Source organism: Pipistrellus kuhlii, unplaced genomic scaffold, assembly GCF_014108245.1.
Source record: "Pipistrellus kuhlii isolate mPipKuh1 unplaced genomic scaffold, mPipKuh1.p scaffold_m20_p_4, whole genome shotgun sequence".
In the NCBI taxonomy this organism is placed as follows: domain Eukaryota; kingdom Metazoa; phylum Chordata; class Mammalia; order Chiroptera; family Vespertilionidae; genus Pipistrellus; species Pipistrellus kuhlii.
Window position 1 is genome coordinate 91,281,805 of NW_023425540.1, and position 26,593 is coordinate 91,308,397.

The 26,593-nt window shown below is 55.0% G+C and overlaps 5 protein-coding genes and 2 non-coding genes across 8 annotated transcripts; 4 read left to right on the forward strand and 3 right to left on the reverse strand.

Moving 5' to 3' along the window:
- Positions 1-293: 293 nt before the first annotated feature.
- RNF151 (ring finger protein 151) lies at positions 294-3,166 on the reverse strand. The gene is made up of 3 exons (XM_036409158.2): positions 2,716-3,166; positions 2,320-2,416; positions 294-969 (listed from the first exon to the last, which is right to left on the reverse strand). The coding sequence occupies exons 1-3, from the start codon at positions 2,880-2,882 to the stop codon at positions 487-489; spliced, it is 747 nt and encodes a 248-aa protein (XP_036265051.2). The 5' UTR covers positions 2,883-3,166; the 3' UTR covers positions 294-486.
- A 1,392-nt stretch (positions 3,167-4,558) lies between these two features.
- Positions 4,559-4,682, reverse strand: LOC118704037. The gene has a single exon (XR_004983266.1). It is a non-coding gene; the product is annotated as a small nucleolar RNA ACA64 (small nucleolar RNA).
- A 439-nt stretch (positions 4,683-5,121) lies between these two features.
- Positions 5,122-7,016, forward strand: RPS2 (ribosomal protein S2). The gene is made up of 7 exons (XM_036409626.2): positions 5,122-5,329; positions 5,413-5,502; positions 5,752-5,859; positions 6,114-6,287; positions 6,364-6,523; positions 6,715-6,806; positions 6,895-7,016. Exons 1-7 carry the CDS (start codon positions 5,153-5,155, stop codon positions 6,973-6,975), a joined length of 882 nt encoding a protein of 293 aa, XP_036265519.1. The 5' UTR covers positions 5,122-5,152; the 3' UTR covers positions 6,976-7,016.
- LOC118703994 lies at positions 5,915-6,047 on the forward strand. Its single transcript, XR_004983232.1, has one exon. It is a non-coding gene; the product is annotated as a small nucleolar RNA SNORA64/SNORA10 family (small nucleolar RNA).
- Positions 7,003-9,462, reverse strand: NDUFB10 (NADH:ubiquinone oxidoreductase subunit B10). Its single transcript, XM_036409627.2, has 4 exons — positions 9,207-9,462; positions 7,762-7,900; positions 7,458-7,597; positions 7,003-7,209 (listed from the first exon to the last, which is right to left on the reverse strand). Exons 1-4 carry the CDS (start codon positions 9,352-9,354, stop codon positions 7,106-7,108), a joined length of 531 nt encoding a protein of 176 aa, XP_036265520.1. The 5' UTR covers positions 9,355-9,462; the 3' UTR covers positions 7,003-7,105.
- Positions 9,463-11,878: 2,416 nt separating this feature from the next.
- Positions 11,879-20,493, forward strand: RPL3L (ribosomal protein L3 like). 2 transcript variants are annotated; one of them, XM_036409624.2, is made up of 10 exons: positions 11,879-12,012; positions 12,502-12,694; positions 14,772-14,940; positions 16,107-16,242; positions 18,433-18,619; positions 18,711-18,871; positions 19,045-19,146; positions 19,602-19,697; positions 19,933-20,052; positions 20,353-20,493. In XM_036409624.2, the coding sequence occupies exons 1-10, from the start codon at positions 12,010-12,012 to the stop codon at positions 20,407-20,409; spliced, it is 1,224 nt and encodes a 407-aa protein (XP_036265517.1). In that variant the 5' UTR covers positions 11,879-12,009; the 3' UTR covers positions 20,410-20,493. The 2 variants fall into 2 exon arrangements, with proteins under 2 accessions (XP_036265517.1, XP_045427402.1); XM_045571446.1 differs by lacking the exon at positions 19,602-19,697.
- Positions 20,494-20,815: 322 nt separating this feature from the next.
- MSRB1 (methionine sulfoxide reductase B1) lies at positions 20,816-25,902 on the forward strand. Its single transcript, XM_036409628.2, has 4 exons — positions 20,816-20,970; positions 23,321-23,469; positions 23,810-23,924; positions 25,061-25,902. The coding sequence occupies exons 1-4, from the start codon at positions 20,916-20,918 to the stop codon at positions 25,090-25,092; spliced, it is 351 nt and encodes a 116-aa protein (XP_036265521.1). The 5' UTR covers positions 20,816-20,915; the 3' UTR covers positions 25,093-25,902.
- The last annotated feature ends 691 nt before the right edge of the window (positions 25,903-26,593 follow it).

Genomic DNA, 26,593 nt, shown 5'->3' on the forward strand with positions numbered 1-26,593 from the left:
AGCTCTGTGGTTATCTAGAACAGTGCTTCAGGCTAAGGAACAGCCATTGCACAGGGCTGGCGTTAGGAGGAGCCACAGAAGCCCATGTAGCTTTAGGGAGTGAGTAGCGAGGAGAATTATAAGGGTAAGGAGATCAGAGATAATGAGGATTCACTGTGAGTCAGTGATGAGTTGGCTTTTACTCAGGAATTTGAGTGTTTGTATTACTGGCTATGAAGCTGGTAAGCAAGTTGTTAGGAAGTAACTGTGAAGAACCTTTGAGACATTAATTTGAGTGGAAAGTAGTCAGGCAAAGGAGAGTGAGGTAAAGCAGCCTGTGTTAAAATCCAGCGGTGGGAAAGGACTTGGGAGAGGTGGAGGGAGAGAGGCCAGAAAGTGTCCCTGCAGGGTGAAGGGAGTAGTGCCTGCAGAGGTGGAGGGCTGGCTGCCAGCACAGAAAAGGCGGGAGCAAGCCAGTTCAGGGCTCGTGTTTATTTATCCTTCAATTTATAAGGTACTTTGGTCCTGGACCCCCAACACCTCAGCCCCAATGCTGCCTTGTGGGGTGGCCTCGACATCCTCTTGCTGGGCACCGAGGAGCAGTGCGTCGTTCTCCAGGAAGTTTCCAAGTTGGGCCAGCTGCCTGCAGATGAGGCTGGTGGTGTGGTGCACCTTGCGCACGTGCTGGAGCAGGCACAGCACCAGGGTCTGGCTGCCCCCCCGGCGCTGCCCCCAGGCTTCGTGTAGCTCATGGGGGCAGTTGTGGGGCCCATGCTCCGCTGGGTCCAGGGTGGTCCTGCAGCCCCCGGTGCAGTGCTGCTGGGCACCATGCTGGCACTGCTGCAGGTGCTCTGCCAAGGCCCCACGTGCTATTGGCACCGTGCAGCCCGCGTTGGGGCAGGCCATTAGCTCGAAAGGGCATGAGTTCTGGTGCCCTTTGCGATGGGCCAGGGGGCACGTCACCAAACAGCCAGCTTCAGCGTTCTTGCACTAAGGGTGGGGAGAGCAAGGTGAGCCAAAGCAGGCATTGCCAGCCTTTGAGCTGCCCACCCCAAATCATTGCCCACCCATGACACTCATTCCACTGACTAGGAACCAGTGAACTAACTGGGAACCTCCCATGCTCTTAGGCACCAATGATGTGAAAAGAGGGAAAGTTGGACAGATGCTTGGAGGTGGGAAGAATCTAGATCTCTGAGAGGAGGGGGATGAGTTGCACGCAACAATTGTATGTGTGCATGTATGGCAAGTTTTTATTTTATTTTTATTATATTTTTATTGATTTCAGAGAGGGAGAGGGAGAGACAGGAACATCAATGATGAGAATCACTGACTGGATGCTTTCTGCACACCCCACTGGAGATCGAGCCTGTAACCCAGCCATGTGCCCTGACCAGGAATCGGACCATGACCTCTTGGTTCATAGGTCAAGGCTCAACCACTGAGCCATGCAGGCTGGGCTATTTTTAAATCTGTTTTTGCATCTACAAAATTAGGAGGCTGGGCAATGGTATATGTATAGAGATGATAATTTAATAAAAAAAATAAAAATTAAGCTGCCTTAACTGGTTTGGCTCAGTGGATAGAGCATAGGCCTGTGGACTCACGGGTCCCAGGTTCAATTCCAATCAAGGGCTTGTACCTTGGTTGTGGGCATATCCCCAGTAGGGGGTGTGCAAGAGGCAGCTGATTGATGTTTCTCTCTCATTGATGTTTCTAGCTCTCTCCCCCTGTCCCTTCCTCTCTCTAAAAAAAAAAAAAAAAAAATCAATAAAATATATATATTTTTTTAAAAATGAGGAGGCTGGAGAGTTAATAGCTGACAAAAAGATAATTATCCTCTAAAAATTTTCTGATCCCCATTTTGCATTTGAGCCCTGGCTGGTGCTTCCCAGTGGTTAGAGCATTGGTCCACACACCAAAGGGTCCTGGGTTCAATTCCCAATCAAGGGCACATTCCTGGGTTGTAGGTTCGACTCATGGCCCTAGTCAGGGTGCATGTCAGAAGCAACCAATTGTGTGTGTCTTTCTTCCCTCTCCCCTCCCTCCCTCCCTCTAAAAAATCAATGGGAAAAAATATCCTCTGGTGAGGATTAACAACCAAAAAAACCCATTTCCATCTGGGGCCCCAGGAGCTGAGTAGTTATGTAACCTGCCCAAAGTCACAATGCAAGTACATGGAGCTCAGCCAGGGCGGATGATCCCAAGTCTGCAGTCTGTGTTGATGGAGCAGAAACCCTCAGTTCTCTGAGGGTGAGAGTCTCCCAGCTCCCTCTCCTTGCTCTGCCCCATCCCCCAAGGGATACAAGGAGATTGGTGGCAGTGGGTGCTTTGAACTACCTTCACTTCCAGGTGGCCAATGGTCTTTCGGAGCTTATTCACATGGACCATCTTTTTCCGTTTCACCTCTTTCCTGCAGCATGGACAGGTCTTTTGTCTAGGAGGTATGAGTTGGGTGAGTTTTGGGATTGGGAAGGGAGCAAGGGGCAGCATGTTGGTCCCTTCTCTCTAGCTGGAAGAGGCATGAGAGGGCTTTCTAGGGACCTCTCAACTCTGAGGTCTGGTCAGGGGCTGCAGGCAGCTAACACAAGGTGAGGGAACCCACAAATTTCAGTCTCAGGTTTAGCAGCTGGATCTTATGGCCATGGCTTTGCAGACCTTCCCCTCAATCCTGGGCTACAGAAATAGCCCTCAACCCTACCCTCGCCTCCCAGCCTCTTGGGAACCCAGTCGCACCTGGCTAGCCACCGGAGAATGCACTTCTTGCAGAAGATGTGGCTGCATGGCAACCTCATTGGCCTCTTGAGAACTCCGTGGCAGACAGAGCACACAAAGCTGCTGTTGGGAGGGCTGGTGAAGAGGTTGAGATCATACCCGCCACTCTGAAAAGGCCAGGCCAGCATCAGGGGCTGGCTGGGACCAGAATCTGGTCACCCATTCCATATGCCAAGAGGGAGACCCCAACAAAAGCTTTGGGTAGGGAGGTGGGCCACAGGAGAGCCAGCACTCACTTTGAGGGGGCAGCTGTGGGAGGGTCAAGACCTTTGAATACTAATCCCCAGCTTTAGAACTGGTCTTTGCCTGGATTTACTCTTGGCCAGAGTGCTCTGAAAGCTTCCCTTATTCCATTTGGGAGCGTGTAAGCCATTGTCCACCCTTTCTCAACGTGAGAATTTGAGAATCGGATTTAGGCTAAGGTGACCAGACATCCCGATTTTTAACAATTTGTCCCGTGTCCCACTGTGTTTTAAAGTCCTGATTTTTGGAAAGAAAAATTGGGACTTTTTAAAAACGCTGTGGGATGTGGGACAAATTGTTAAGAATCGGGACTGTCCTGCCAAAAGCAGGACATCTGGTCACCTTAATTTAGGCACAAATATAAGGGCCAGAGGCAAGAGGGTTTTGGGCTCACCATGGTATGTGTCTAGACGGCAGCTTCTGACCCGAGGCTGAGGGTCCTCCATTTCACAGGGGGAGCTGGCCGACATCACAGTGACATTGTCCCAAAGCAGGCCAGTCACAATCCTGGTCCCAGGCCCACTGGGACTCCGCACCACCTGGCTCTTAACTGCCCTCTCAAAGGGCAGAGACCTGGGGTAGGTCCCTGTAGCCCCTGCCTTGGTAGTGGCTGACAGCTGATCCCCAAGCAGCACCAGGCCAGGAATCAAACTCCTAGGGATAGTACCCCCAAGACTGAGACTTCAGCAGGAACAAAGGAATGGCTCCCCTTTTCCTCCTAAAATAGTGCTGCCCCGGTGGCTAGATCTCCAAGAACTAAGGGGCTTCAGGATCTAAGACCCATGGTGCTCTAAGATACAGACCAGGGAAATGAGGACCAAACTGCTATTCAACCTCCAGTACAGGAAGAGAGCTAGCCTGTGGGAAAATCTCTGAGTAGGTAGGCTTGGACCATCTGGGCAGGCCTTTGAGAAAAGCATAGGGAAGTCAATCCCAACCTGAGAGATCAGCATGTTCCAACATGTAAAGCACAGAACAGAAAAGAGTATTTCCATACCACTGAGTGGTTCCCACATCAAATCCTAAAGACCCTAACCCTGTCCTGCGCGAAGTTACGAAGGAGCCACTGTTAGAACTGTGAATCTTACACTCCTTGCTAATGGCTAGCAGGCCCAGCTTGACTCCTATCAAGCTCAAGGTACTTTATTTGCTCTAGTGTGGGACCCTAGGAGTCACCCACCAATCTTGGAGATGCTAAGTTCTATCCCTGTGTGGCATCCGAAGTAGATTAGGGCTGGCTAGGAGCTTAAGAGGTGTTCTACACAGGTCTCTCCTTCACAGCACACACTGATCTTACGGTCAACCGATATATTTTCCAGGTTACAGGCAGGGAACCCAAAACACGCATATACACACGAAGTTAGAACAACAATTTATTAAAAAACTAAGACAAGACAAATTAAGTAAACAAAAAAGAGGACAGCGAAGTCCCTCTACCGCCACGATCCTGGCGGCGTCGGCCTCAGGCTTGGGGCATCCGGGAGACCTGCGGGCAGAAAACAGGGTGAGGATCTGACATCGGATCACGCGATCCGCAACACCGAGGGCCCCGAACCGCGGCGCGTGTCGGGGCCTGGGTTTCACCTCCCCACATCGAGTGGACAGTGAGCTGAGGCCCCCGGTGGCTCTGGGCGCCGAATCTCACCCACGGTCACGGCCAAGGCCGCAGGTGATTTTCAACCAACGCCGATCGCCCGACCACCCACCCAGCGACACATGCAACACAGAAGCAGACGCGCGGACCTACCTGCAGTCTGCGGCGGCGCGCGCGGCGGCGCGGCAATTTATAGCGATTCCGGGGACCCGGAGACGCGCAGGCGCACGCAGAGCTGGCGAGGCCCCGAGGAGCCAATCACAAGATGTCTTATAGGCCCGTGGAACACTCGCGAGAGGGATGGTGCAGTCTAGTTCTCGCGGTACTTGGCGCCATATAAAATCTCCCTGCCTGCAATCTTTGTTCTTCTTTTCCGATAAAACACGTGAGTGTTCATTCCTGTCGGTTTGGGCTGGGGCCTCGGCGGCGGCGATCGGCGGACACCGGGCTGGACCTGGGGTGGTGTGACCGCGTTTTGGGCGGGAGGAAGCCCTAGTCCAGGCGACCGCGAATGCCAGGGCCTTGACTTTTTTTTTTTTTTTTTTTTTGTCCATTTAGCAAATGGCGGATGACGCCGGTGCTGCGGGAGGGCCCGGAGGCCCCGGGGGCCCCGGAATAGGAAATCGCGGCGGCTTCCGTGGAGGATTTGGCAGCGGCCTCCGGGGCCGGGGTCGCGGCCGGGGTCGGGGCAGGGGCCGAGGCCGCGGAGCTCGTGGAGGCAAGGCCGAGGACAAGGAGGTAGGTCCGGGCAATGCGCGCCAGACGGCCATGTGGGCGGCTCCGGGCGTTCTGTCTTCCTCACCGGCGCCCTTTCCCTCCAGTGGATCCCTGTCACCAAGCTGGGCCGCCTGGTCAAGGACATGAAGATCAAATCCCTAGAGGAGATCTACCTATTCTCCTTGCCCATCAAGGTAACGCATGGGTTCTTTTCTTCCTTGGATATTAGGTAGGTGCAGCCTTGGGCAGTCTCATTTCATTGAGGGATGACATATATTGAGGGCCCCCAGGGCTTAGTCTGTCTCTGACGTTGGGTTATCAATCTGTAAAGGAAAAACTGGTAACTCAGAATACCAGTTCTACAAGGAAGTCAGGTCTCCCACTGACTATGTTCAGGGATGGTATTCATTTTAATCATTTTTCACAAATCTCGTTTCTCGCAGGAATCTGAGATCATTGACTTTTTCTTGGGGGCATCCCTCAAGGATGAGGTGTTGAAGATCATGCCTGTGCAAAAGCAGACCCGTGCTGGCCAGAGGACCCGGTTCAAGGTACCCCCACCCACCTCGTGTTTTCCTGGCTGTCTCTGCCCAGGGGCTTCGTGAGACTCTCCCAGCTCTGCACTGTTACACTTGACTTCACACGTGTGACTTTCGTAATGGGGAGAGAGAGAAAGGACCCCCTCAGGACCTCAGTTGGCCTCACAGTGGCCAGCCTTTCCCTGAGGGGCGCAACAAGCCTTGGGTAGCGGTTACTGATTTTGTGCAGGACAGTGGGACCGCCAGCCACTTCCGTCTCTTCACAGGCATTTGTCGCCATTGGGGACTACAATGGACATGTTGGTCTGGGTGTTAAGTGCTCAAAGGAAGTAGCCACTGCCATCCGCGGAGCCATCATCCTGGCCAAGCTCTCTATTGTGCCCGTGCGGCGAGGCTACTGGGGAAACAAGATCGGCAAGCCCCACACGGTTCCTTGCAAGGTAGGCTGGGTGGTGGTGACTGATGGGGTCTTCGGCCGCAGAGTCCGGCCCTGCCTTCTGACTCCCACCCTTTCAGGTGACTGGCCGCTGTGGCTCTGTGCTGGTGCGCCTCATCCCTGCCCCCAGGGGTACTGGCATTGTCTCGGCCCCTGTGCCCAAGAAGTTGCTGATGATGGCTGGTATTGATGACTGCTACACCTCGGCCAGGGGCTGCACTGCCACCCTCGGCAACTTCGGTAGGTGGCCTTCACAAGGGCATGGCTCCTGAGCACTGCTTAATCACAATATGGGTGGTTGGTGGCCTATTTTCAGAGAGAGGAAAACCCTAAAAGCAAAGTAACCTCTCTTACTAGGAGCAGGACAGCTTCTGCCTACATCTGAAGTCTTGTGTTTTTGGTAAATGCACCAACCCTTTTCCCTTTTTTAGCCAAGGCCACCTTTGATGCCATCTCTAAGACCTACAGCTATCTCACCCCGGATCTCTGGAAGGAGACGGTGTTCACCAAGTCTCCCTATCAGGTACTGCCTGCCCCCACTACTTTGTTAACCAGTACAAATGCAGCGTGTCTGGCTCTACAGCAAAAGCCTTGTCTGTCTGTCTTTCTAGGAATTCACTGACCATCTTGTGAAGACTCACACCAGAGTTTCTGTGCAGAGGACCCAGGCTCCAGCTGTGGCCACCACATAATTTTATACAAGAAAAATAAAGTGATGATTTAAGCCTGCTAATAGTTGCCTTTTATTAGGCTCATCAATGAGTCAAGGTTGAGGGCTGAAGGTGATTTTATTCAGCAAGAAATATTCATGTGGGAGGGGACTCAGTGAGCAGCAGCAGCTCTGGCAGCTTTTCTCTCTTCAAGCATCCTCTGCTTCTGTTTTGCCAGGCACTTCCTGGCTGAGTAATGGGCTCCCAAGTCATGATCTGGGAAGAGATGGGGAAGAGTCATTGGGCCACTTCTGCCATAATGTGTCAAGTAAAGTCAAGCATCCAAGACCGTTATTAGGCAGAAAGGGGACCTGGGGCACAGAGATAAATCCCTCTTACACCTGCAAGGCTTTGGGAAACCATGGCAAGTGCACTGAAAACTGATTATTCCAGTGCCGACAGCTGTAAGGAATAGAGGGTTGGCTAGCAAGCAGGAGGGTCAGGCTGAGATGAGGCTCACTCACATCGGTCCTGGTAGGCCTTGGCCACCTGTTCGAACTGCTGCACCTCCTTAGCACAGTTCTGCTTGTAGCTCTCGCCTTCCCTCTGCTGACAGGCCTTCATCCTTTCCTGGATAATGTTAACAATTTCTTGGTCAACTTTGCTGAAAGAAAAAGGAACAAGAAAGGTGGCTTACAAAGAATCATTTCTCTGCACCCTGGGAGAGAATGAAAGCATGGGCTGGACCGAGCATTCGGTCCTCACCCCCTCCACCCTCAAGGTCTTGGGCATGATGTGATATGGCTCCTGTGTAAGGGCAGGACATACTAGTCTCTTCTCCACTGCATTTCTGCTTCGAACATGCACAGGACATCCCTTTCCTTGCACTCGGTGATGTCCGGCACCCGGCGGAACTCGCGGTGGTAGTAGTAGAACTTGTTTTTTGCATGCTGCTGCTCTATAAACTCTGCAAAGAGAAGCACCCAGACTCAGGTTCCATTGGTTTAGATTAGAGGTGTCGAACTCAATCAGAGAAGGGGCCAAAATCTAAAATCCAGCCTAAATCGCGGGCCGAATGGTTTACTGAACAGTCATAAACTGTCATTGTGATGGAAACGCAGCGGAGTGCAGTGATGACATCGCAGTGCGGGCCACATTGCAAGGCCTGGCGGGACAGATTTGGCCCGTGGGCCTTGTGTTTGACACGTGGTTTAGATGGACTCTAACAAGTCATAGGAGGGGCAGATTTCCCTCATTCTCAACTTTTACAAAGACTGGCAAGTGGACTGACTCCATTGTAGGCTGGGAACTAGGTTTTATGGGAGCTCCCTGTTACTGTCCCCGCCCTGTGGTGCCGCACCCCCTCTACCCCAACAACCTTATGGGGCAGGTTCTTATTTACAGATGGGACTGAGACAGAAGGCAGCCCCCACCCGGCCTGCCAGCCAACCCCCATCACAAATTCCAGTGTGTGGACAGACTCAGCCACCAGCAGGGGTTCTAGTCCCAGTTCTGCCGCCACTCACCTAGCCTAAACTTCCCCATAGGGAAGTGAACAAGTTGGACAGGGAAGAAATAGCAACACAAAGGGAGTCTGGTTTGCGGACTTTATCCTCCCTAACCAAAGAGCACACCATGCTCACCAAATGTTTTGTTCAATGAATGAAGCTGGCTGGTTAAACTCATAAGGATGGATTTCCTGGCACTAGTGACTGAGGGCAGAACGTATTCTTGCTGCCTCCCACCCCCACCTCCACCCCCTCGGGGATGGCTGAACCACAAACTGGGCAACAAATGTTTTAAACTTGACATGGAGCAATTTGGGCACACACGGAGGACAGGTTGAGAGGAACTCGGCCATCACCTGGCCACCCAATTATGTTGCACCCATGCTTTCATTAGCAAAGAGTCCCTTCATTTCAAAACCCGTTTGCTGGCACCTACTGCACACAGCGCCGCAGAATGGAAGCGTGCAGGGAGCCGGGTCTGACAAGCCCCAGGACACACATGACTGCGACAGGCCAACAACCCCTAATATTTGGGCAAAAGGATTGCATGGAGAGACCCCCAAGCGGCGGGACCGGCGAGCACTGAGGGGTTTGGAACGGGGCGTCCCCGGGGCAAGGCCTGGGGGTGCAGTTGGGGGGTCTAAGTAGGCGATGAAGCCCGAAGACCTACGGGTGGGCGCCCCGGGTTGCAGCGGGGTGTCCAGGTTCGTTCCGCAGTCAGTCCCAGGGAACTCGGGGAGCAGGGGGACCGGGGGGAGCCCGTACCTCTCACGAGGGTCACAGGCCGGTCCACGAGGAGGTCGAAGGCCTTTAAGAAATAGGTGACGGGGTTGGGCAGCGAGGTTTGCGGCGAGGGCGCCGGCGTGCGGCGCGGGGGCTCGGGGTACACGTCCTTGTCCCAGCTGTCCGGCATGGCGGCGGTCCGGCGGGATCAGTCCCGGGCGCGCTGTCCCTGCCTCCGCCCCGGCAGCGCCGCCGAGTCCGCCCGCAGCAAAGGACGCCCGAGGGCGGCTGCGCCTGCGCAGGGCGGGCGGTGCGCGCGGGGCACCATGGGACTTGTTCTCGCCCCGCCCACGTTTGAGCTCAGCTTGCCTCGCAGTGTGGGCGCCCCCTCGTGGGACTGAAGCGCCAATGCAATATGGCGCCCTCCGGGGGTTTCCATGAAGTATCCCTGCTTACATTCTAAAAATAAAAGAGTGGATGGCTCAGTGGATAGAACGCTGGCCTGCGGACTGAAGAGTTCTAGGTTCGATTCCGGTCAAAGGCATGTACTTTGGTTGTGGGCACATTCCCAGTAGTGGGTGTGCAGGAGGCAGCTGATTGATGTTCCTCTCTCATCGATGCTTCTAACTCTCTATCCTTCTCCCTTCCTCTCTATTAAAAACGAAAACAAAAAACAAAACAAAACCACTAGCCTGTTTAGCTCACAGCGTAGACCTGCAGACTGAGAGTCCAGGGTTCGATTCCGATAAAGGGCACATGCAAGGGCACATGCCCGGGTTTCGGGCTCCATCCCCAGTAGGCGGGGTGCAGGAGGCAGCTAATCAATGATTTTCTCTCATCATTAATGTTTCTCCCAATCCTCCCTTCCTCTCTCTCTCTAAAACGCAATAAAAATATTTAAAAAGAAATAAATAATAAAAGGGGACTGAATAAGTAAACTATTAAGGCCTGTGCCAAGTGTAGTGAGGAACAAGAGGAACACAGCTGGGCACTCCTGAAGAACTCGGGGCAGTAGAGCAAACAACCAACCACTCGTAAACAACATCAACTCTTCCAAGATGCCTCTTGGATTGCTCATGTCCTACAGCCTTCTCTGGGGGGGCCTTTTTGGGGGGCCTCCCTGAGGCAGAGCAGAAGACAGGGCTTGCCCCTGAAAGCCCCCCCCTTTTATAAGGAGAAGTGGTTCTTATTTTGGGCACAGGGTGCTCTGGTCCTACTCAGATGGTTTCATCCTGGTCCTGAGCACTCTGCTGACCAGGGCCCTGCTGGCTGCCCTCTGAGATCGCCACACCCGGCATGGCCCCTGGCCAGCACTAGGGCAGGTGCTGATCATTTCCTGGCAAAGGTTGGGCCCAGAGACACAGAGCCATCAACTCTATGGACACACAAAATCTGGAATCACAGAAATGCCACCTCTTCAAATCATGAACTCTTGGAAACACACACTGTCAGACCCAAAGAATCACAACATTGGCCTGCAACATCGGACGGAACAAGGGAACCCAATGGAGGCAGTGCTGAGCCGCTGCCTTCGCCATGATGACGTGATAGCGCTGAGGTGAGGACCTTCTGCTGCTGCCTGGGAGCAGAGGGACTTAAAGACCATGCAGCAGAAGCAGAAAAAGGTAAACGAGAGGGAGGGACCCAAGTAGCTTTGTGGCTGTGTCCAACCCTCCTGCCCTTGGCCTGTGTGCCTGGAGCCAGTCCCACCCCATCTCTGACAGCACTCCACACCAAGGGCATTCCTTCTGCTCTGAGTCTGCAGCAGTTTCTTCTACGCTTCATTCCCTCAGTGGAAGGGGTTACCCCTTCCCTGTGATTTTATTCCCTTGGGGCTCAGCTCAAAGTATTAAAAGTAGTTTTGTGCCCTATCTGGTTTATCTCAGAGGTTAGAGTGTTGGCCCACCGATTAAAGGGTCACAGGTTCAATTCCAGTCAAGGTTGCAGGTTCCTGTTCTTGGCCCCAGTGGGTGTGGGAAGCAACCCATCCATGTGTCTCTCTCACATCAATGTTTCTCTCTCTGTCTCTCCTCTTCCCTTCCACTCTCTCTAAAAAATCAATGGGAAAAATATCCTCTGGTGAGGATTAACAACAACAAAAGTAGCACTGTAAGTAGAAAACAACAAAAATAAGGAGTTGTGATCTTTTTGTAGCACAGGATCTTAGCATTAAGTGATGCAAAATCCCAGACCCTCAGAAACATCATAGGCCAATAAAACTCTGGTTCTGCAGCTACAGGACTTTATAACCATAGAATCTTTGTATCAAAAATAAGAGCTTTCAATGCCCATTTCATTAGAAACTTCAGCCCATAAAAGTATCTTAATGTTCTTGGATTATAGTCAAGGGATCCTGATATTGAACCAGAGTCAATCCTCCCCATCTCCCTGCAGCTCTGGCTCCTCACAGTACTCAGCTCACAGTACTCAGGACAGGATGCCCCAATGCCGGCAGCCTGAACTCAGACCCTCATCTCCAGCAGCTGCCCGGGAGAGGCCCCCCGGGGGACTTCCTTCTGCCTCCCACCAGGCCAAGTTGTTCCTGGGAGCAAGTCTCACAAGAAGGAAAGCAAAGTGGGCGTGACCCGTCGCCAGGGCCTTTGAGGAAAGGAGTCCAGCCTTGGCTCCAAGTGTCCCCATGCCCATTTGATGTCCTCCCCATTGCTCCGCCCAGGCCAAGCCTGCTCCTGGCACTGGAGCCCATGCCTGCCACGGGAGCTGACCAAGCTCTCCTGCCAGGGGCTAAATCTGGGATCTGGCTGTTGTGCGTCCTGGCCCTGCCATTCGACCTCGGGCACCTGACAGGGAGGCCCCTTTCTCTCCTGACCTGCGGGGACCAGCGGCCATGGTCAGTAGGCTCGGGGTGGGGGCTGGAGCTGGACCAAGCCAGCTTCCTGGGCAGGGGCCGGTGGGCGTTAGGAGCTCCCCCAGCAGGGGTAGTTGTTGGGCCTGTGAAGGAGGAGGGGATTGGAGAGGACCGCAGGGGCCAGAACTTGGACTGCCAGGCCTAGAGCAGGCAGGAAGATGGATGGATGGCAGCGGCCCCCTGTCTCTGTAACCCTCGCCCCAATCTGGGCCTACCTCTCCTGGACCCAGCCGGGCTGAGCCCACTGAGGCAGAAAACATGTGGGTGAGGAGGACTTGCTGCTAACTCCATTCATACGACACTGCCCCTGGGCCAGCCTCCCCATCCTTTACCACAGGCAGATGGAGGCACCGAAGACCCCCGAGCATCAAGTCAATCTGGGGTCTCTAGCTTCTCTCTCGGGGTTGGGACCAGCCAACCATTTTCACCCGGGTGACCCCAGCTCTGACCTCTGTCTGCTCTTGTCCTCAGTCCCACCGGAAGTTCTCTGCCCCTCGCCATGGACACCTGGGCTTCCTGCCCCACAAGAGGAGCCGCCGGCACCGGGGCAAGGTGAAGACGTGGCCTCGGGATGACCCCAGCAAGCCCGTGCACCTCACAGCTTTCCTGGGTTACAAGGCCGGCATGACACACACCCTGCGGGAGGTGCACCGGCCAGGGCTCAGTGAGTGGCCGCAGCAGGGTCCCAGGGTGGGGGGATTCCGACAGAGTCCCTCTGACGGCCAGGAGATCGGGAGAAACTTCCAAATGCTAGAGATCAGGGTTGGACTCCAGGAAGGGCAAGGCCCTGCCTGTGGGAATGGCAGCCCCTTGAGGTGGGTTCTGTCATTGCCCCCGGTTCACAGATGAAGAAATGGGGTGGTTGTAAGACGTGCCAGTGGCCCCATTAGTACAATAGATGGAGGAGCTAGGAGTCAAAGGCAAGCACCCGATTGTATTTATTGTTTTGGGGTCATTATAATTCACACGTGGTTGTAAGAAACAAGACAGAGAGATTCTGTGTGCCCCTCACCTCATCTCCGCCAATGGGAAACTGTATGTCACAGCAGGATGCTTGCTGACCCATGTTTCCCCAGCTGTGTTTGGGTGTGCACATGTGTATTTAGTTCTATACAGCTCTGTCATGTGTACGTGTGTACCCACCACCTCGGAATATTCCATCCCAGTGCCCTTTTATAGCCCTGGTCTCCCTGGTGCCCTTTTATAGCCACAGCTACCCCTCCCCCAACCTTTTGGCATCCACTCACCTGTTTTTCATCTCCATATATATATATATATATATATATATATATATATATATATATATATTAGTTCTTTTATCTTTATTTAAAATTATTGATTGGAAGAGAGAAGGAAAAAAACTGATGTGAGAAAGAAACTTTGATCAGTTGCCTCCCACACATGCCCCACTGGGATCGAACCCACAACCTGGGTGTATGCTCTGATCAAGAATTGCACCTGCCATCTTCTGGCGTACAGGACAGTGCTCAACCAACTGAGCCACATCAGCCAGGGTTCTCCTAAATCCATGGTCGGCAAACAGTGGCTCACGGGCCACATTTGGCTCTTTGGCCCCTTGAGCGTGGCTCTTCCACAAGTTACCACAGCCTGGAAATTCTATTTTGAAGAAGTGGCATTAGAAGAAGTTTAAATTTAAAAAATTTGACTCTCATAAGAAATTTCAATCATTGTTCTGTTCATATTTGGCTCTGTTGACTAATGAGTTTGCCGACCACTGAATGTATGTGTGTGTATACATATGTATTTTATTTAAAAAAAAATATATATATATTATTGATTTCTTTACAGAAAGGAAGGGAGAGGGATAGAGAGTTAGAAGCATTGGCGAGAGAGAAACATCGATCAGCTGCCTACTGGGGATTTGCCCACAACCAGGGTACATGCCCTTGAGTGGAATCGAACCTGGGACCTTTCAGTCCGCAGGCCGACGCTCTATCCACTGAGCCAAACTGGTTTCGGCCAACATATGTATTTTAAATAAAAATACTTTTATTGATTTCAGAGAGAGAAGGGAGAAGGACAGAGAAAAACTTGATGTGAGAAATATTGATTGACTACCTTCTGCATGGACCATACTAGGGATTTAGACCATAACCTGGGCATATGCCCTGACTGGGAATTAAACCGGCCACCTTTTGGTGTATGGGATGATGTGCTCAACCAACTGAGCCACATCGGCCAGGGCTCCCAATATATCTTTTAAACAAATAACTTCTTTTACTTTGTAATAGCCTCAGTAATAACATCTATAAAGTCATGGGTTCTGACAAGTTACAGGTTTTTTCCCTAGAACTCATCAACATACATTTGTAACTATAAAATAAAAAATAATCATTTGTGTCCCACTAAAGGAGGCCTAACCCCACCCTCTGGGGGATGCTGTCTTGGCTGTTGCTCTCCTAGCCAACTTCCAGATGGTCTTGTGGGGAAACTGAGGCAGGAGGAGGTCCAGCCTTGCCTGAGATCTCAGAGGCAGAGCTCGCATGGACCACCTGTGGGGCCCTGACCAGCAGCTGCTCCATGCCAAGGCAGAGAGGGAGAGAAGGGAGGGAGCAGGCAGGCTGAGGGCTCTGGTTGGGAGGGTCTCTGTACCAGCAGCCCTGGGCTTGGTGCTCCGTCCTCCCTCAGGCAGGAGGGCTGCAGTTGGTTCCTCCCCTCTGTCTCCCTCCCCCGCGGGCTCTGGAAGCTCTCCTCCATGCCTGCGTCTGGGTCTCATCCAGAAATCTCCAAGCGGGAGGAGGTGGAGGCCGTGACGATTGTGGAGACGCCGCCTCTGGTGGTGGTGGGCGTCGTGGGCTACGTGGCCACCCCGCGCGGCCTGCGGAGCTTCAAGACCATCTTTGCAGAGCACCTCAGCGACGAGTGTCGCCGGCGCTTCTACAAGGACTGGTGAGGGCCCCCGGGCGGCCCTGTGGGCTGGAGGGGAGGGCGCGGGGGCCCTTGGCTCCCCATCCCGGTGTCGGAATGATGGGGGTGGGCAGAAGTGTCAACGTATGTGAAAGGCAGGAAAGTGTGTGTGTGTGTGTGTGTGTGTGTGTGTGTGTGTGTGAAAGGTGCCTTCAATTCAGTAAAAGATGGGTATTAGGAGTCTCGAGAGGAAATTGGGAGAAAGGAAAAAAAGGAAGCAAGTGTTCTAATCCTCAGGGTTAAGTAAGGGACTAATTGGATGAAATGTCAGAGAGGGCTCCGAGCTTCCTATCAGCCAGGGTGAAAAGGGAAACAGCCAGCTGACAACCTCTTCTGGTCAGAAAGAAAGGCCTTCTCAGGCCTCAGTCTTCCTTGGTATAAGTCTCCCCCTCCTCCACACCTGAGGCCCCTCACAGGCACACTCCTCCTCATGTAGGCACAGCCCAGCCCTGGCCCTCTGTGGGCCTGGAGTCAGAGCAGGCCCTGTGACCATAGAGCCTAAGAGGCCACTCCCAGGTCAGCCCCTCAACCCCACCCTCACCTTTAGGCATGTCACAGACACCATCCAATGGAAACGGAGTGTCCCTGCATCTTGGGGCTGCTGTGAGGATTGGATGGACAAGGTGGGTCAAGGTTTCAGGAGAGAAAGGGCTTGGCAAATGCCAACTGGTCTTGTTTTCTCTATTTTTATTGTTTTCAACTTGTGCCTCATCCAGGGACTTTGACCTCTGTGAGCTTGGCCTCTTCATCTGTAGAATAGGGATTACGGTGCCTGTCGACCAGAGTTCCAGGGAGGGTTAGGAACAGTGTGCAGTACAGCTGTTTGCTTCTGAAGCGAGCTCAGCAGCCATCTCGGAGTGGGCGGGTGGCCAGCGTGCCCCTTTCCCAAACTCCTGCACATCTGGCACTCACCCACAGGCCCTAGGAGGCAGGGAGAAGGCCTCGCTTACAGAGGAGGACATTGAGGCCCAGAGAGGGCGGGACTGTCTGTGCTTATAGGTGGTGACTGGAGCCAGCCCGGGGCCTCCGCCAGCAGGGAAAGGCGGAAGGCAGGGGACATTTGCTGGTCTAAGACCCATGCTTGGAGGGTGGCAGGTGGGTGGGGCCCAGGGAACCACCCAGTTGAGCACCCTCTGTGCACGGCTCAGGCACAAGAGCAAGAAGAAGGCCTTCACCAAAGCCTGCAAGAGGTGGCGTGATGCTGATGGCAAAAAACAGCTCCAGAAGGACTTTGCCGCCATGAAGAAGTACTGCAAGGTCATCCGGGTCATCGTCCACACCCAGGTCAGCCCCTCAGCCTCAGCCCACACCCGGCCAGCCAGGTCACTGCGGGGCTCCCCCTCCCCCTCCCCCACCCCAGCTCAGGAGCCCTGGCAAATGTCAGCCTAAAAATACCGCGAGTCCTGGGCTCAGGACCAACGGGTTGGCTGTCTGCAGTCCAGGGATGAAATGCTGGGGGCCAGTGCGCTCTGAGGCTATGGGCATTGCCCATGCCCGGTGCTCAACCAAGGCCCTGAGATGCCCCAAAGGGCTTGGGCCTCCTGCCAAATGCCTGGGTAGAAGGCCAGCTGCCTCCCTGTGGGTCCTGCTATAAGCATGTGTGTGTGTGTGTGTGTGTGTGCATGTGCATCCACATTTGCACATGGCGTCTGGCTTGATGTGGGCTGACAGGTTACCCTCTGGCTTAATCTGGAACATTCCTTGGTGCCTAATCCTCAGGGAAGGCTTTCACAGGCCCTGAGCAGGGGTACTCCCTCCTTCTCCCCCACCCCTGCCCAGTTACTTGCACCCTTGCAGTTCCTAGTTACCTGTGTCATTGGTTAACGTCCATCTCCCTTGAGCTCCTTGGGGGTAGGGGCTGCGCTGCCTGGTCAGCGCTGTGTCTCCAGAACCTGCCAGGAGCCTCGTAGGCAGTAGGTGTTCCAACAGTACTCGCTGCTGAGCTCTCTGCTGCGACCCAACCGTGTTCCTGTTTCCCCCCTGTGCGTTCCCACCTGCCTTCGGCCTGTGCCTCACAGAGCAGCAGCCAGAGACGTTTACAGATACGAATTAGATTGCATCAGACCCCACACTTGGGATAAAACACCCTACAAGACGTTGTTCATGTCTCTTTGCTCCCCATGGTCTAGCCCCGTGGTCGGCAAATTGCGGCTCACGAGCCACATGCAGCTCTTTGGCCCCTTGAGGGTGGCTCTTCCACAAAATACCACGGCCTGGGCGAGTCTGTTGAAGAAGTGGTGTTAGAAGAAGTTTAAGTTTAAAAAAATGTGGCTCTCCAAAGAAATTTCAATCGTTGTGCTGTTGGTATGTGGCTCTGTGGACTAACGAGGTTGCCCACTGCTCTAGACGCACTGGTTTCGTGCTGTCCTCCCAGTTTCTCAGGATCTTCCCTGTCTCAGGGCCATGGCTTACATGGTTCTCTCCATCCCAGAAGCCTCAGATGTTCACCTACTGGCTGCTTCTTCTTTTTCTTTCTTTCTTTCTTTTTTTTTTTAATATACTTTATTCATTTTTCACAGAGAGGAAGAGAGAGGGACAGAGAGTTAGAAACATCGATGAGAGAGAAACATCGACCAGCTGCCTCCTGCACACCCCCCACTGGGGATGGGCCCGCAACCAAGGTACATGCCCTTGACTGGAATGGAACCTGGGACCTTTCAGTCCGCAGGCTGACGCTCTATCCACTGAGCCAAACCGGTTTCGGCTAGTGGCTCCTTCTTATTACTGGCGTCACCTCCTCAGAGAAGCCCTCCGGGACCACCCTACGTGCAATGACTATTCCCTTCCCCCTTAAAAGTCCCCCAGAACACGGAGCCCTCTCCAAGACCCTTGGCTTCTGTTTCCCAGCTAGAAGGGGGCTCTGTGAGGACCAGGACCCTGGCCACATCCTGTGCTGCACCCCGGTGCCCAGCACAGGACATGACATGTAGCCAGATCGGGCACGGGAATGTCTACTGAAGGAATGCAGGCATGCCACCCTGCTAGAGGTCACAGCAGTCGTGCGGTGTCTGTAAATGCGATTTTGACCCTATGGTGGTAAGGTGACCAGATGTCCCGCTTTTGGCGGGACAGTCCCAATTTTTAACAATTTGTCCCACGTCCCGTGGTGTTTAAAACGCCACGGGACGCAGCACAAATTGTTTTTTGTTTTTTGTTTTTAATTTATATTTTATTGATCTTTTACAGAGAGGAAGGGAGAGGGACAGAGAATTAGAAACATTGGTGAGAGAGACATCGATCAGCTGCCTTCAGCACACCCCCTACTGGGGATGTGCCCACAACCAAGGTACATGCCCTTGACCAGACTCGTACCTGGGAACTTTCAGTCCGCAGGCCGACACTCTATCCACTGGGCCAAACCGGCTTCGGCAAATCCCGATTTTTAACAATTTGTCCCAAACGCCACGGGACAAATTGTTAAAAATCATCTGGTCACCTTCCCCTTTGGGGACTCCCTGGCACACTGTCTCCCAGATGAAGCTGCTGCCCTTCCGGCAGAAGAAGGCCCACATCATGGAGATCCAGCTGAACGGCGGCACGGTGGCCGAGAAGGTGGCCTGGGCCCAGGCCCGGCTGGAGAAGCAGGTGCCGGTGCACAGCGTGTTCAGCCAGAGCGAGGTCATCGACGTCATCGCCGTCACCAAGGGCCGGGGCATCAAAGGTGGGGCCGAGGGGGGAGGGACGGCAGCTCCCGGGAGGCTGCCTGGAGGCGGGGCCGCCTGGCCTCAGCCACCAGCCCCTCCCGCCCGCAGGGGTCACGAGCCGCTGGCACACCAAGAAGCTGCCTCGGAAGACCCACAAGGGGCTGCGGAAAGTGGCCTGCATCGGCGCCTGGCACCCCGCCCGCGTGGGCTGCTCCATCGCCCGGGCCGGGCAGAAGGGCTACCACCATCGCACGGAGCTCAACAAGAAGGTGTGTCCCGAGTCCTGGGCGGGGGGCGCCGTGGCCAGACCGGCAGGCGGGGTCCGCGACCCAGACACTGCCCGTCCCCCAGGCTCTGCGAGGCACCGCATCTGATGGGTGTGGACACAGTGCTGGCCCCAGAGGCCACCTGCTGCCCTCCATGTGCCCTGTCCTCCTGGCAGATCTACCGCATCGGCCGGGGCTTCCACAAAGAGGACGGGAAGGTGGTCAAGAATAACGCGTCCACCAGCTACGACTTGACGGACAAGTCCATCACGCCGCTGGTGAGGTTGGGCAGCCAGTTTGGCTGAGGGGGCCTGGTGAGCACGTGGTGGGGGTAGGTGTGTGTGGGAGAGCTGTGATGCCCCAAGAGCCCAGGCCCCACCAAACCCCTTCCTTCCCGCACCCTCGGAGCTCCCTCTGCAGGTAGCTTACACTTCAGCTGCTGCCAGGGGGGCAGCGGGCAGCAGCTCTGACTGTGGCCTTGGGGAGTCCACCCTTCCGAGCCTCAGTTTCCCCCTGAGTAAAACTGTGGAATGATGTGCTGTGGGAGAAGACCCAGGGTGTGGCTCAGAGGCTGCTTTGATCAGGGATAGAGGGTCATTCTTGGCGAGGGGCCAGCTCTGGCTCCTCCCAATGACAGCTGAGCAGGGAGTTTGGAAGATTCTGGAAGGCTCCTGGAGGGGGTGGGGCCAGCTGCCCCCTAACTCAAACTGGATCCCAACCCACCTCCCCACAGGGCGGCTTCCCTCACTATGGGGAAGTCAACAACGACTTCGTCATGCTGAAGGGGTGCATCGCGGGAACCAAGAAGCGGGTCATCACCCTGAGGAAGGTCAGGCAGGCAGTCGGCCGGCATCGGGGGACGGGCGGAGCAGGAGCCCAGGGGGTTTGCGAGGGGTGGGTGGTGGCCTGCCCTGTCCTCCAGCCTGTTCAGAAGAGGGGCAGTGGACGGGGACAGCAAAAAGGAAGGGGTTCTGCCAGGAGACGGGTGGGTGGATGGGGGGGAGGGGTTCCGGGAGGGGGTGGGAACCTCCGTTTTGAGGCTCTCCTTTCCCACGGGTTCCCAGTCCCTCCTGGTGCACCACAGTCGCCGGGCCCTGGAGAATATTGAACTCAAGTTCATAGACACCACCTCCAAGTTTGGACATGGCCGCTTCCAGACAGCCCAAGAGAAAAGGGTCTTCATGGTGAGCCCCCCTCCCTCCCATCTCCCTCCTCTGGGGCTCAGACCTCACATTCCCCCTGCTCCAGAGGGGGGAAGCTGGAGCAGATTGGGGTGGCAGGATGCCCCTGCACTCACCCATAGGAGGGGGCTTTTAGGAGTCTAGCCCTGGGCACTAATTCTTGCTGGGAAAGAAGGTAGGGGAGGGACTACCATGGGAGGGGCCGTCAGGGACGACTCTGGGTGACTCAGGCAGCTGGCCAGGGGCTGTATTCTGAGCCAGACCCCTGTGATAAACGCTTCTCCCCTCCCCACCCTCCCCCAGGGTCCCCAAAAGAAGCATCTTGATAAAGAAAAGCTGGAGACCTCGGGAGACTTGTAGCCGTCTTGGGATGGACGGAGCCTGAAAGAAGCGCGCGAGATCCCGCCTGTCCCCCTTGTCTAATAAAGGCTGGAGGCACCTCTTCCCGCGGCGTCCGAATTGAGTGTTGAGTGTTGACGGCCTGTGGCACGGGGCTCAGCGCCAGGGCAGAGAGGGCACACCCCAAACCCAGCGCAGCTCGGCGGCGCCCTCTGGCGCTGGCCCGCGGGAACGCGGCACAGGAGCGGCCTTCGGGGCTCCTCGATGGGCGGGGCCCACTGGGAAGGCTGGAGGGGGCGGGGTCTCGGAAGGGGGCGGGCCTCCTGGAGGAGGAACCCAGAACTCTGATATGATTGGTTCCCGGGAAGGGGCGGACCCTCCAGAGGCGGGCCTCGCGGCATCCCTGAACGTGATTGGTCTCCCGGAGGGGGCGGGGCCTCGGGCGTGGGGCTGGGTGCAGGCTGGCTGCCGGTGGCCTCAGACCCTAGTGAAGCGAGCGGCGTCCGTGCAGCGGTCGGGTCGGCGCCATGTCGTTCTGCAGCTTCTACGGGGGCGAGGTTTTCCAGAATCACTTTGATCCGGGTACAGCCTGTGGCCTCCGGGGAGAGCAGCGGGGCGGGGCGCGCGTCTGCCCTCGGGTGGGGATGGAGCCCTGGAGTCCCGGGAGTGGGGCGGCGCGGGGGGACCGCGCGGGGAGGAGCGCGTGCAGATAACTGGGATCACGGAGGAGGGAGGAATCTGGGGGGCTCGGAGAGTAGGGGTGCCTGAGGGGAGGAGGACATTAGGGGGTTCACTCTCCTCGAGGAGGAAAGCCTTTGAATGTGAACGTGACCGTGTGCGGGGGGAATCAGTGGGGTCAGGGTACATGGGGTGCGGGGCTCCGGGTCAGGATCTGGACTTCGGAGGGACGCGGTGGAAGAGGGTCTTGTCCAGGGGCCGTGGCTTCTCCCTCTCTCTGAGGATACCCCCACCCTGTCCCCGACCCCGTTTCCTGGGACCCGCGAGCTGAGCCAGAAGCACAGAACGTCCCCGTTCGATCGGATCCGAATGTGCTGGCCTTGGTGCCTCCCCCACCTGCCCGGGGCCCGGGTTGGGTGACCAGGAGTGGCCAGGGCCGTGAAGTTTGACTGGACAGCCTGGGCGGGGTGCGGGGAGTGGGTCTGGGAGGGGTTTGGGGCATGGCCAGCTCTCAGCACTGGCTCCAGGCTCTGAGAAGCCCTGCTGAGTCCCCTTCTGGGCGGTGCTGCTTGGTAATGGACTAATTTGGTAAAAACGTGCCATAGGCAAGACTAGGGCAGCGATTTACTTGGGATGGAATCTGGTGGGTATCAGCTGTCCAGAGGACTAGGCTCTGACACTGAGCACCTAAGGATATCTGATACCCTCTGGCCAAAGCCATTCCCTGAAACCCTCAGGCTGTTCTGCCACACCAGTGACTGCAGCTGCTCCCGGTTCCTCTTTGCTTCCTCCTGCAGCTACTGGTAAAGGCTGAGTAGTTCAGGGACTCCGGGGAGACTGTCCCTGGGCCAGGAAGTGGGTAAGGGATACCTGCTCCCTGTTCTGTAAGTCAATTTCTCCTTCCCTCGCCCCCCCCCCCCCCCCCTTCAAAGTGCTCTCTGATGAGAGGTTAAAACCTGTTCTCCCCGACCCCCTGTCTGGCCTGGATGCCTCTTCTCTGGAGCCATTCTCTTCGGACAGGGAGAGCCAGCGTGGCTGTGGCTGGGAGTCTAGCTCAAGGCTCCGCTGAGCGACAGGACAGCCATTGGGAAGGGAAGGGGCTGGGTGGTGGTGCTGGCCAGGCCATAGCCTCCCTGTGTGGGCCTGTGAAGGGTGAGCGTGCTGTGTCCTCATCAGACTTCCGGGGCTTCTTCCTGGTTGCACACCCTCCAGCTGAGTGGTTTGCATCGTGGGGCTTCAGGTTCCTCGTTGTACAATGGATAGGTCTCAAGGGCTGTTGAGAGGAGTCGATGAAATAAGAGTGAAAAATGACTCTCTTGGTCTCTGGGACTTATTAAGAACCACTAAATGTGCTCTAGCTGGGTTGGCTCAGTGGATAGAGCGTTGCCTGCAGACTGAAAGGTCCCAGGTTCAATTCCTGTCAAGGGCACATACCTGGGTTGCGGGTTCGATCCCCAGTAGAAGGTGTGAAGGAGGCAGCCTCTCAATGATTCTCTCTCATCGCTGAATTTTTTTCCCCAAAAAATTAAAAAAATATATATTTTATTGATTTTGTACAGAGAAGAAGGGAGAGAGATAGAGAGTTAGAAACATCGATGAGAGAGAGTCATCGATCAGCTGCCTCTTGCACACCCCCTACTGGGGATATGCCCGCAACCAAAGTACATGCCCTTGACCGGAATCGAACCCGGGACCTTTCAGTCTGCAGGCCGACGCATCATCGCTGATGTTTTTATCTCTCTCTCCCTTCCTCTCTGAAATCAATAAAAAACACAAACTAGCCGAGGCCGGTTTGGCTCAGTGGTAGAGCGTCGGTCTGCGAACTGAAAGGTCCCAGGTTCGATTCCGGTCAAGGGCATGTACCTTGGTTGCGGGCGCATCTCCAGTGGGGGGTGTGCAAGAGGCAGCTGATGGATGTTTCTCTCTCATCGATGTTTCCAGCTCTCTATCCCTCTCTCTTCCTCTCTGTGAAAAATCAATAAAATATATTTATAATAAAAAAACAAAAAAACAAACAAACAAAAACCCCCCACAAACTAACAAACAATCTACCTACTTAAAAAAAAACAAAAACACCAACTAAGTGTGAACTCAGTGTGTGACTTCCCCAATTCCCAGGTGGGGGTGCGGGGAGGGTGTGCACTCACTCTGCGCCTGCGGAGGGTGCTACGTTTTACCGGGTCAGGGATCGGGGAGCTCACCCCAAAGAGGCTGGAGGCAGCGTCTTTGCTTCTGCCTCTCCTCCGGCCTCCAGGTGTCTACGTGTGCGCCAAGTGTGGCTACGAGCTCTTCTCCAGCCGCTCAAAGTTCGCGCACTCATCCCCGTGGCCAGCCTTCACGGAGACCATCCATGCTGACAGTGTGGCCAAGCGCCCAGAGCACAACCGGCCCGAAGCCCTAAAGGTGGGTGGTAGCAGGACGGGTGGGAAGCGGGGTGTTGGCCGCCCCTCCCTTCCTCTGCTCCCCCTGCTCTCTAGGGGCTCAGAGCCTGTCCTGTCTATCCCAGGCCTCCCGCCTCAGCCAGGGAAGCTGCCAAACTATGAGACAGCCTGGGGTCTTGGTGGGAACAGGGAAATAGGACGACTTGCTGTGCAGGCTCCAGGATGGAGGTCAACCCCTCCCGCCATCAGTTACCTTGGGAAATGGGCGTGGGGAGGACATCGCCCGCTGGTGGCAGGTGGGGCCGTTGCTGTGGCTGTTTTGTGGCCGGAAGCTCACGTGGCTGTTTTTGCGCTCCTCCCAGGTCTCCTGTGGCAAGTGTGGCAACGGATTGGGCCACGAGTTCCTGAACGATGGCCCCAAGAAGGGGCAGTCGCGCTTCTGAATATTCAGCAGCTCACTGAAGTTCGTCCCTCACGGTGGGTTTGCCATCAGGCAGCTGGGCACAGGCCCGGCATACGTTTTCGAGGCTCTTGGCGAGGGGCATACTCTTCTCATCCGCTGACAGTGACGGCATGGGGGTTAACAAAGCAGCTGCAGGGCTCCCCACGGCCACCCCAAAAGGCAGCTGCAGGACAGGGTCAGGAGCAGACGTCCTGCCTCCTGTGCCTGGTTAATCACATGCATCCACAGAAGGGACACCTGAGGGTGAACGAGGCGAAGGACTTTCTCCTGAGACCTGGCTCTTCCCCCTGACTAGAGAGGGAGGCGGGGCTGGGCGGAGGCTGAGGGTCAAGGCTGTGCACTGGGGCCTGGCACGTAGTAATAGCTCATCCAGGCGCTCCTGTCGGCAGTATTATTATTACCCGTAGTTTGTTTTGGGGAGTTGTATTTCATTTTCCTGCATTTTGTCTGAGCTCAGCCTCCTCTTGGGCCTTTGCTCTCCAGGTCACACAAATGCTCACAAGTCACCTCATGTCTGTGTGCATACCCAGCCCCCCTCTGGACTCCTCCCAAAACCCTGTAGCTCAAATCCCAGTATCTTACTTGCCACCTGTGAGACTGTGGCCAGTCCCTAGTCTGTTTCATCCTCTGTAAAATGGCGCTGCTGACAGCACCTGCTTGCTGCAGCATTGAGGTTACATTAGGGTGTCTGAAGGGGCTGGTGCATGAAAAGGTGGGGAGATGCTTTTGTCCTTGTAATAATTTACCCTCTGTCTGCATGCAGGAAGAACAGGCTCTAGGTTGTGATGGGGCACACAGACTCCCCTAAGCTGTGTCTGGATCCTCTTAGCTCCCCTGGCTTGCAGGCTGGAGTGGAGGGTGTTAGTGTAGCGCAGTGTTTCCCAAACTTCTGACATATGTGTACCCCTTCTATAATTTTCGTAACGCTGAGTACCCCTTGTACTCATGAGAACATAGAATTAGGCGCAGCTAAGCACGGTGCAGTGCATATCCCCACCAAACTCCGGTGCAACGCGTACCCCCCCCAGACTCTTCCCGTACCCCTGGGGGTATGCGTGCCACACTTTGGGAAACACTGGTGTAGGGAATAGTATCTGAAACATAATTGAGCAAGGATTGTTTTTTCTCCCCCCTCCTTCCTTTCTTTCAGACAAAGAAACTTCTGCCTCCCAGGGGAAGTAGGTGGGCAGCCCTCAACCACCTGATGGCCACTGCAAAGTGACCACCCTCTGGCCACCCTTTCTTGGAATTGAAACCTTGGATATTCAAACAGGGAAGGGGGTGGCTGAAACATCAGGAGGCTCCCAAGGCCTTGACTCCGCACTGGTTCTCCTTTGGAAAAGTACTGGCTTGCCACCTCTGGCCCATATCCTGCTGCCAGAATGGGCCTGCAGGGCCCAGTGTCAGCTCATCTTGGCCTCAGGGAGTGGGCTCTAGGCTTGGCTCATCTGTGAATGACACTGCACCCCTCCTTTACTTCTTCTCAGCCCACTGCCCCCTTCCTGCCTGTGGGACCCAAACCTGAGATGGACTCTGGCCCTCACCAAAGCTGGTGCCCATCTCCTGACAAAGGCCGCCCCGGCCAGCTGCTCCAGCCTCAGTCACTGCATGATTCACTCTGGTTAAACCCTTCCAGGCAGCCAGAGTGTTGAAGATCTGTGACCTGGGGTGGGAGTGGGATGAGGGGACAGGCCTTTGATCTCTCAGGTACAAGAGGAGAAATTCTGAACCGCGTTTCACAATCTGTGTGGCTGCTGCTTGCCTCACTGGGGCTGAGGAAAGCATCTATTGCTCCATCACCTTGACTGCCCAAAGTTGGGGTTCATGGGGCTCACGGCCGACAGTCCACACATTCCCAGGGCACAGCGGCCACGCTTCATTGCACATGCGCTGAAGTTCTTGCCATCTGGGAGGGCGGGTGATGCTGAAACCCTCCTTCCCATCTTGAATTCTCTGTGGAACAATTAGGGAATGAATAAACAAATGAAGCCCGGGCCTGCTGTGTTTATTAAAAACATCAGAGGCGCCAGGGTACAAGGTCAGGCTTTGCACAATTTTTTTCATTTGTTCCACAAATATTTATTGAGCATCTGCTTCATGCCAGGTTCTTGCCGTGGTGCTGAGGATGCAGGCGGGTGCAAGACAAAGGGGCCCTCAAGGTCTTATGGCATAGTTGAGGATACACTAGATTCGTGTCAGATGACGAAAAGGAATGAGCAGCTACAGCAGAGTAATGACGCCAGGATGTGTGGAGGGGTGATTAGAGGACTGTGCGTTGCCTCCAGTGGTCAGGGAGGGGGGTCATCTCAACGCAACAGTGACAGACGAGAAAAGCAAGGAGAGCTTCCAGGCAGAGGAGGCACAGCGTGTGCTAAGGCACTGAGATGGCAGTGAACGTGGCACATCCCAGGCCTTGTAGGGGGAGGTGCAAAATGTGACCTATGAGGAGGTGTGCTATACCGGTGGTCGGCAAACTGTGGCTCTCAAGCCACATGCGGCTCTTCGGCCCCTTGAGTGTGGCTCTTCCGCAACACACCATGTCCGGGCACGCATGAACAGTGCGATTGAAACTTTGTGGCCCATGCGCAGAAGTCGGCTTTCGGCTCAAAATAAATTTCAATTGTTGTACTGTTGATATTTGGCTCTGTTGACTAATGAGTTTGCCGACCACTGTGCTATACTC

What these genes read in the sequence shown, in the direction of transcription:
- RNF151 (XM_036409158.2), bottom strand. Translation starts at nt 2,882, where the DNA reads ATGCTGGCCTGGCCTTTTCAGAGTGGCGGGTATGATCTCAACCTCTTC. An exon ending in ATTCTCCGGTGGCTAGCCAG is followed by an intron (nt 2,417 to 2,715) that starts GTGCGACTGGGT and finishes CATACCTCCTAG; the next exon opens with ACAAAAGACCTGTCCATGCT. An exon ending in TTGGCCACCTGGAAGTGAAG is followed by an intron (nt 970 to 2,319) that starts GTAGTTCAAAGC and finishes CCCCACCCTTAG; the next exon opens with TGCAAGAACGCTGAAGCTGG.
- RPL3L (XM_036409624.2), top strand. An exon ending in CAAGGGCCGGGGCATCAAAG is followed by an intron (nt 18,620 to 18,710) that starts GTGGGGCCGAGG and finishes TCCCGCCCGCAG; the next exon opens with GGGTCACGAGCCGCTGGCAC. An exon ending in GGGTCATCACCCTGAGGAAG is followed by an intron (nt 19,698 to 19,932) that starts GTCAGGCAGGCA and finishes ACGGGTTCCCAG; the next exon opens with TCCCTCCTGGTGCACCACAG.
- NDUFB10 (XM_036409627.2), bottom strand. Translation starts at nt 9,354, where the DNA reads ATGCCGGACAGCTGGGACAAGGACGTGTACCCCGAGCCCCCGCGCCGC. An exon ending in GCCTGTGACCCTCGTGAGAG is followed by an intron (nt 7,901 to 9,206) that starts GTACGGGCTCCC and finishes TTCTCTTTGCAG; the next exon opens with AGTTTATAGAGCAGCAGCAT. An exon ending in CAAGGCCTACCAGGACCGAT is followed by an intron (nt 7,210 to 7,457) that starts GTGAGTGAGCCT and finishes ATCTCTTCCCAG; the next exon opens with ATCATGACTTGGGAGCCCAT.
- RPS2 (XM_036409626.2), top strand. Translation starts at nt 5,153, where the DNA reads ATGGCGGATGACGCCGGTGCTGCGGGAGGGCCCGGAGGCCCCGGGGGC. An exon ending in GCAAGGCCGAGGACAAGGAG is followed by an intron (nt 5,330 to 5,412) that starts GTAGGTCCGGGC and finishes CTTTCCCTCCAG; the next exon opens with TGGATCCCTGTCACCAAGCT. An exon ending in TATTCTCCTTGCCCATCAAG is followed by an intron (nt 5,503 to 5,751) that starts GTAACGCATGGG and finishes CGTTTCTCGCAG; the next exon opens with GAATCTGAGATCATTGACTT.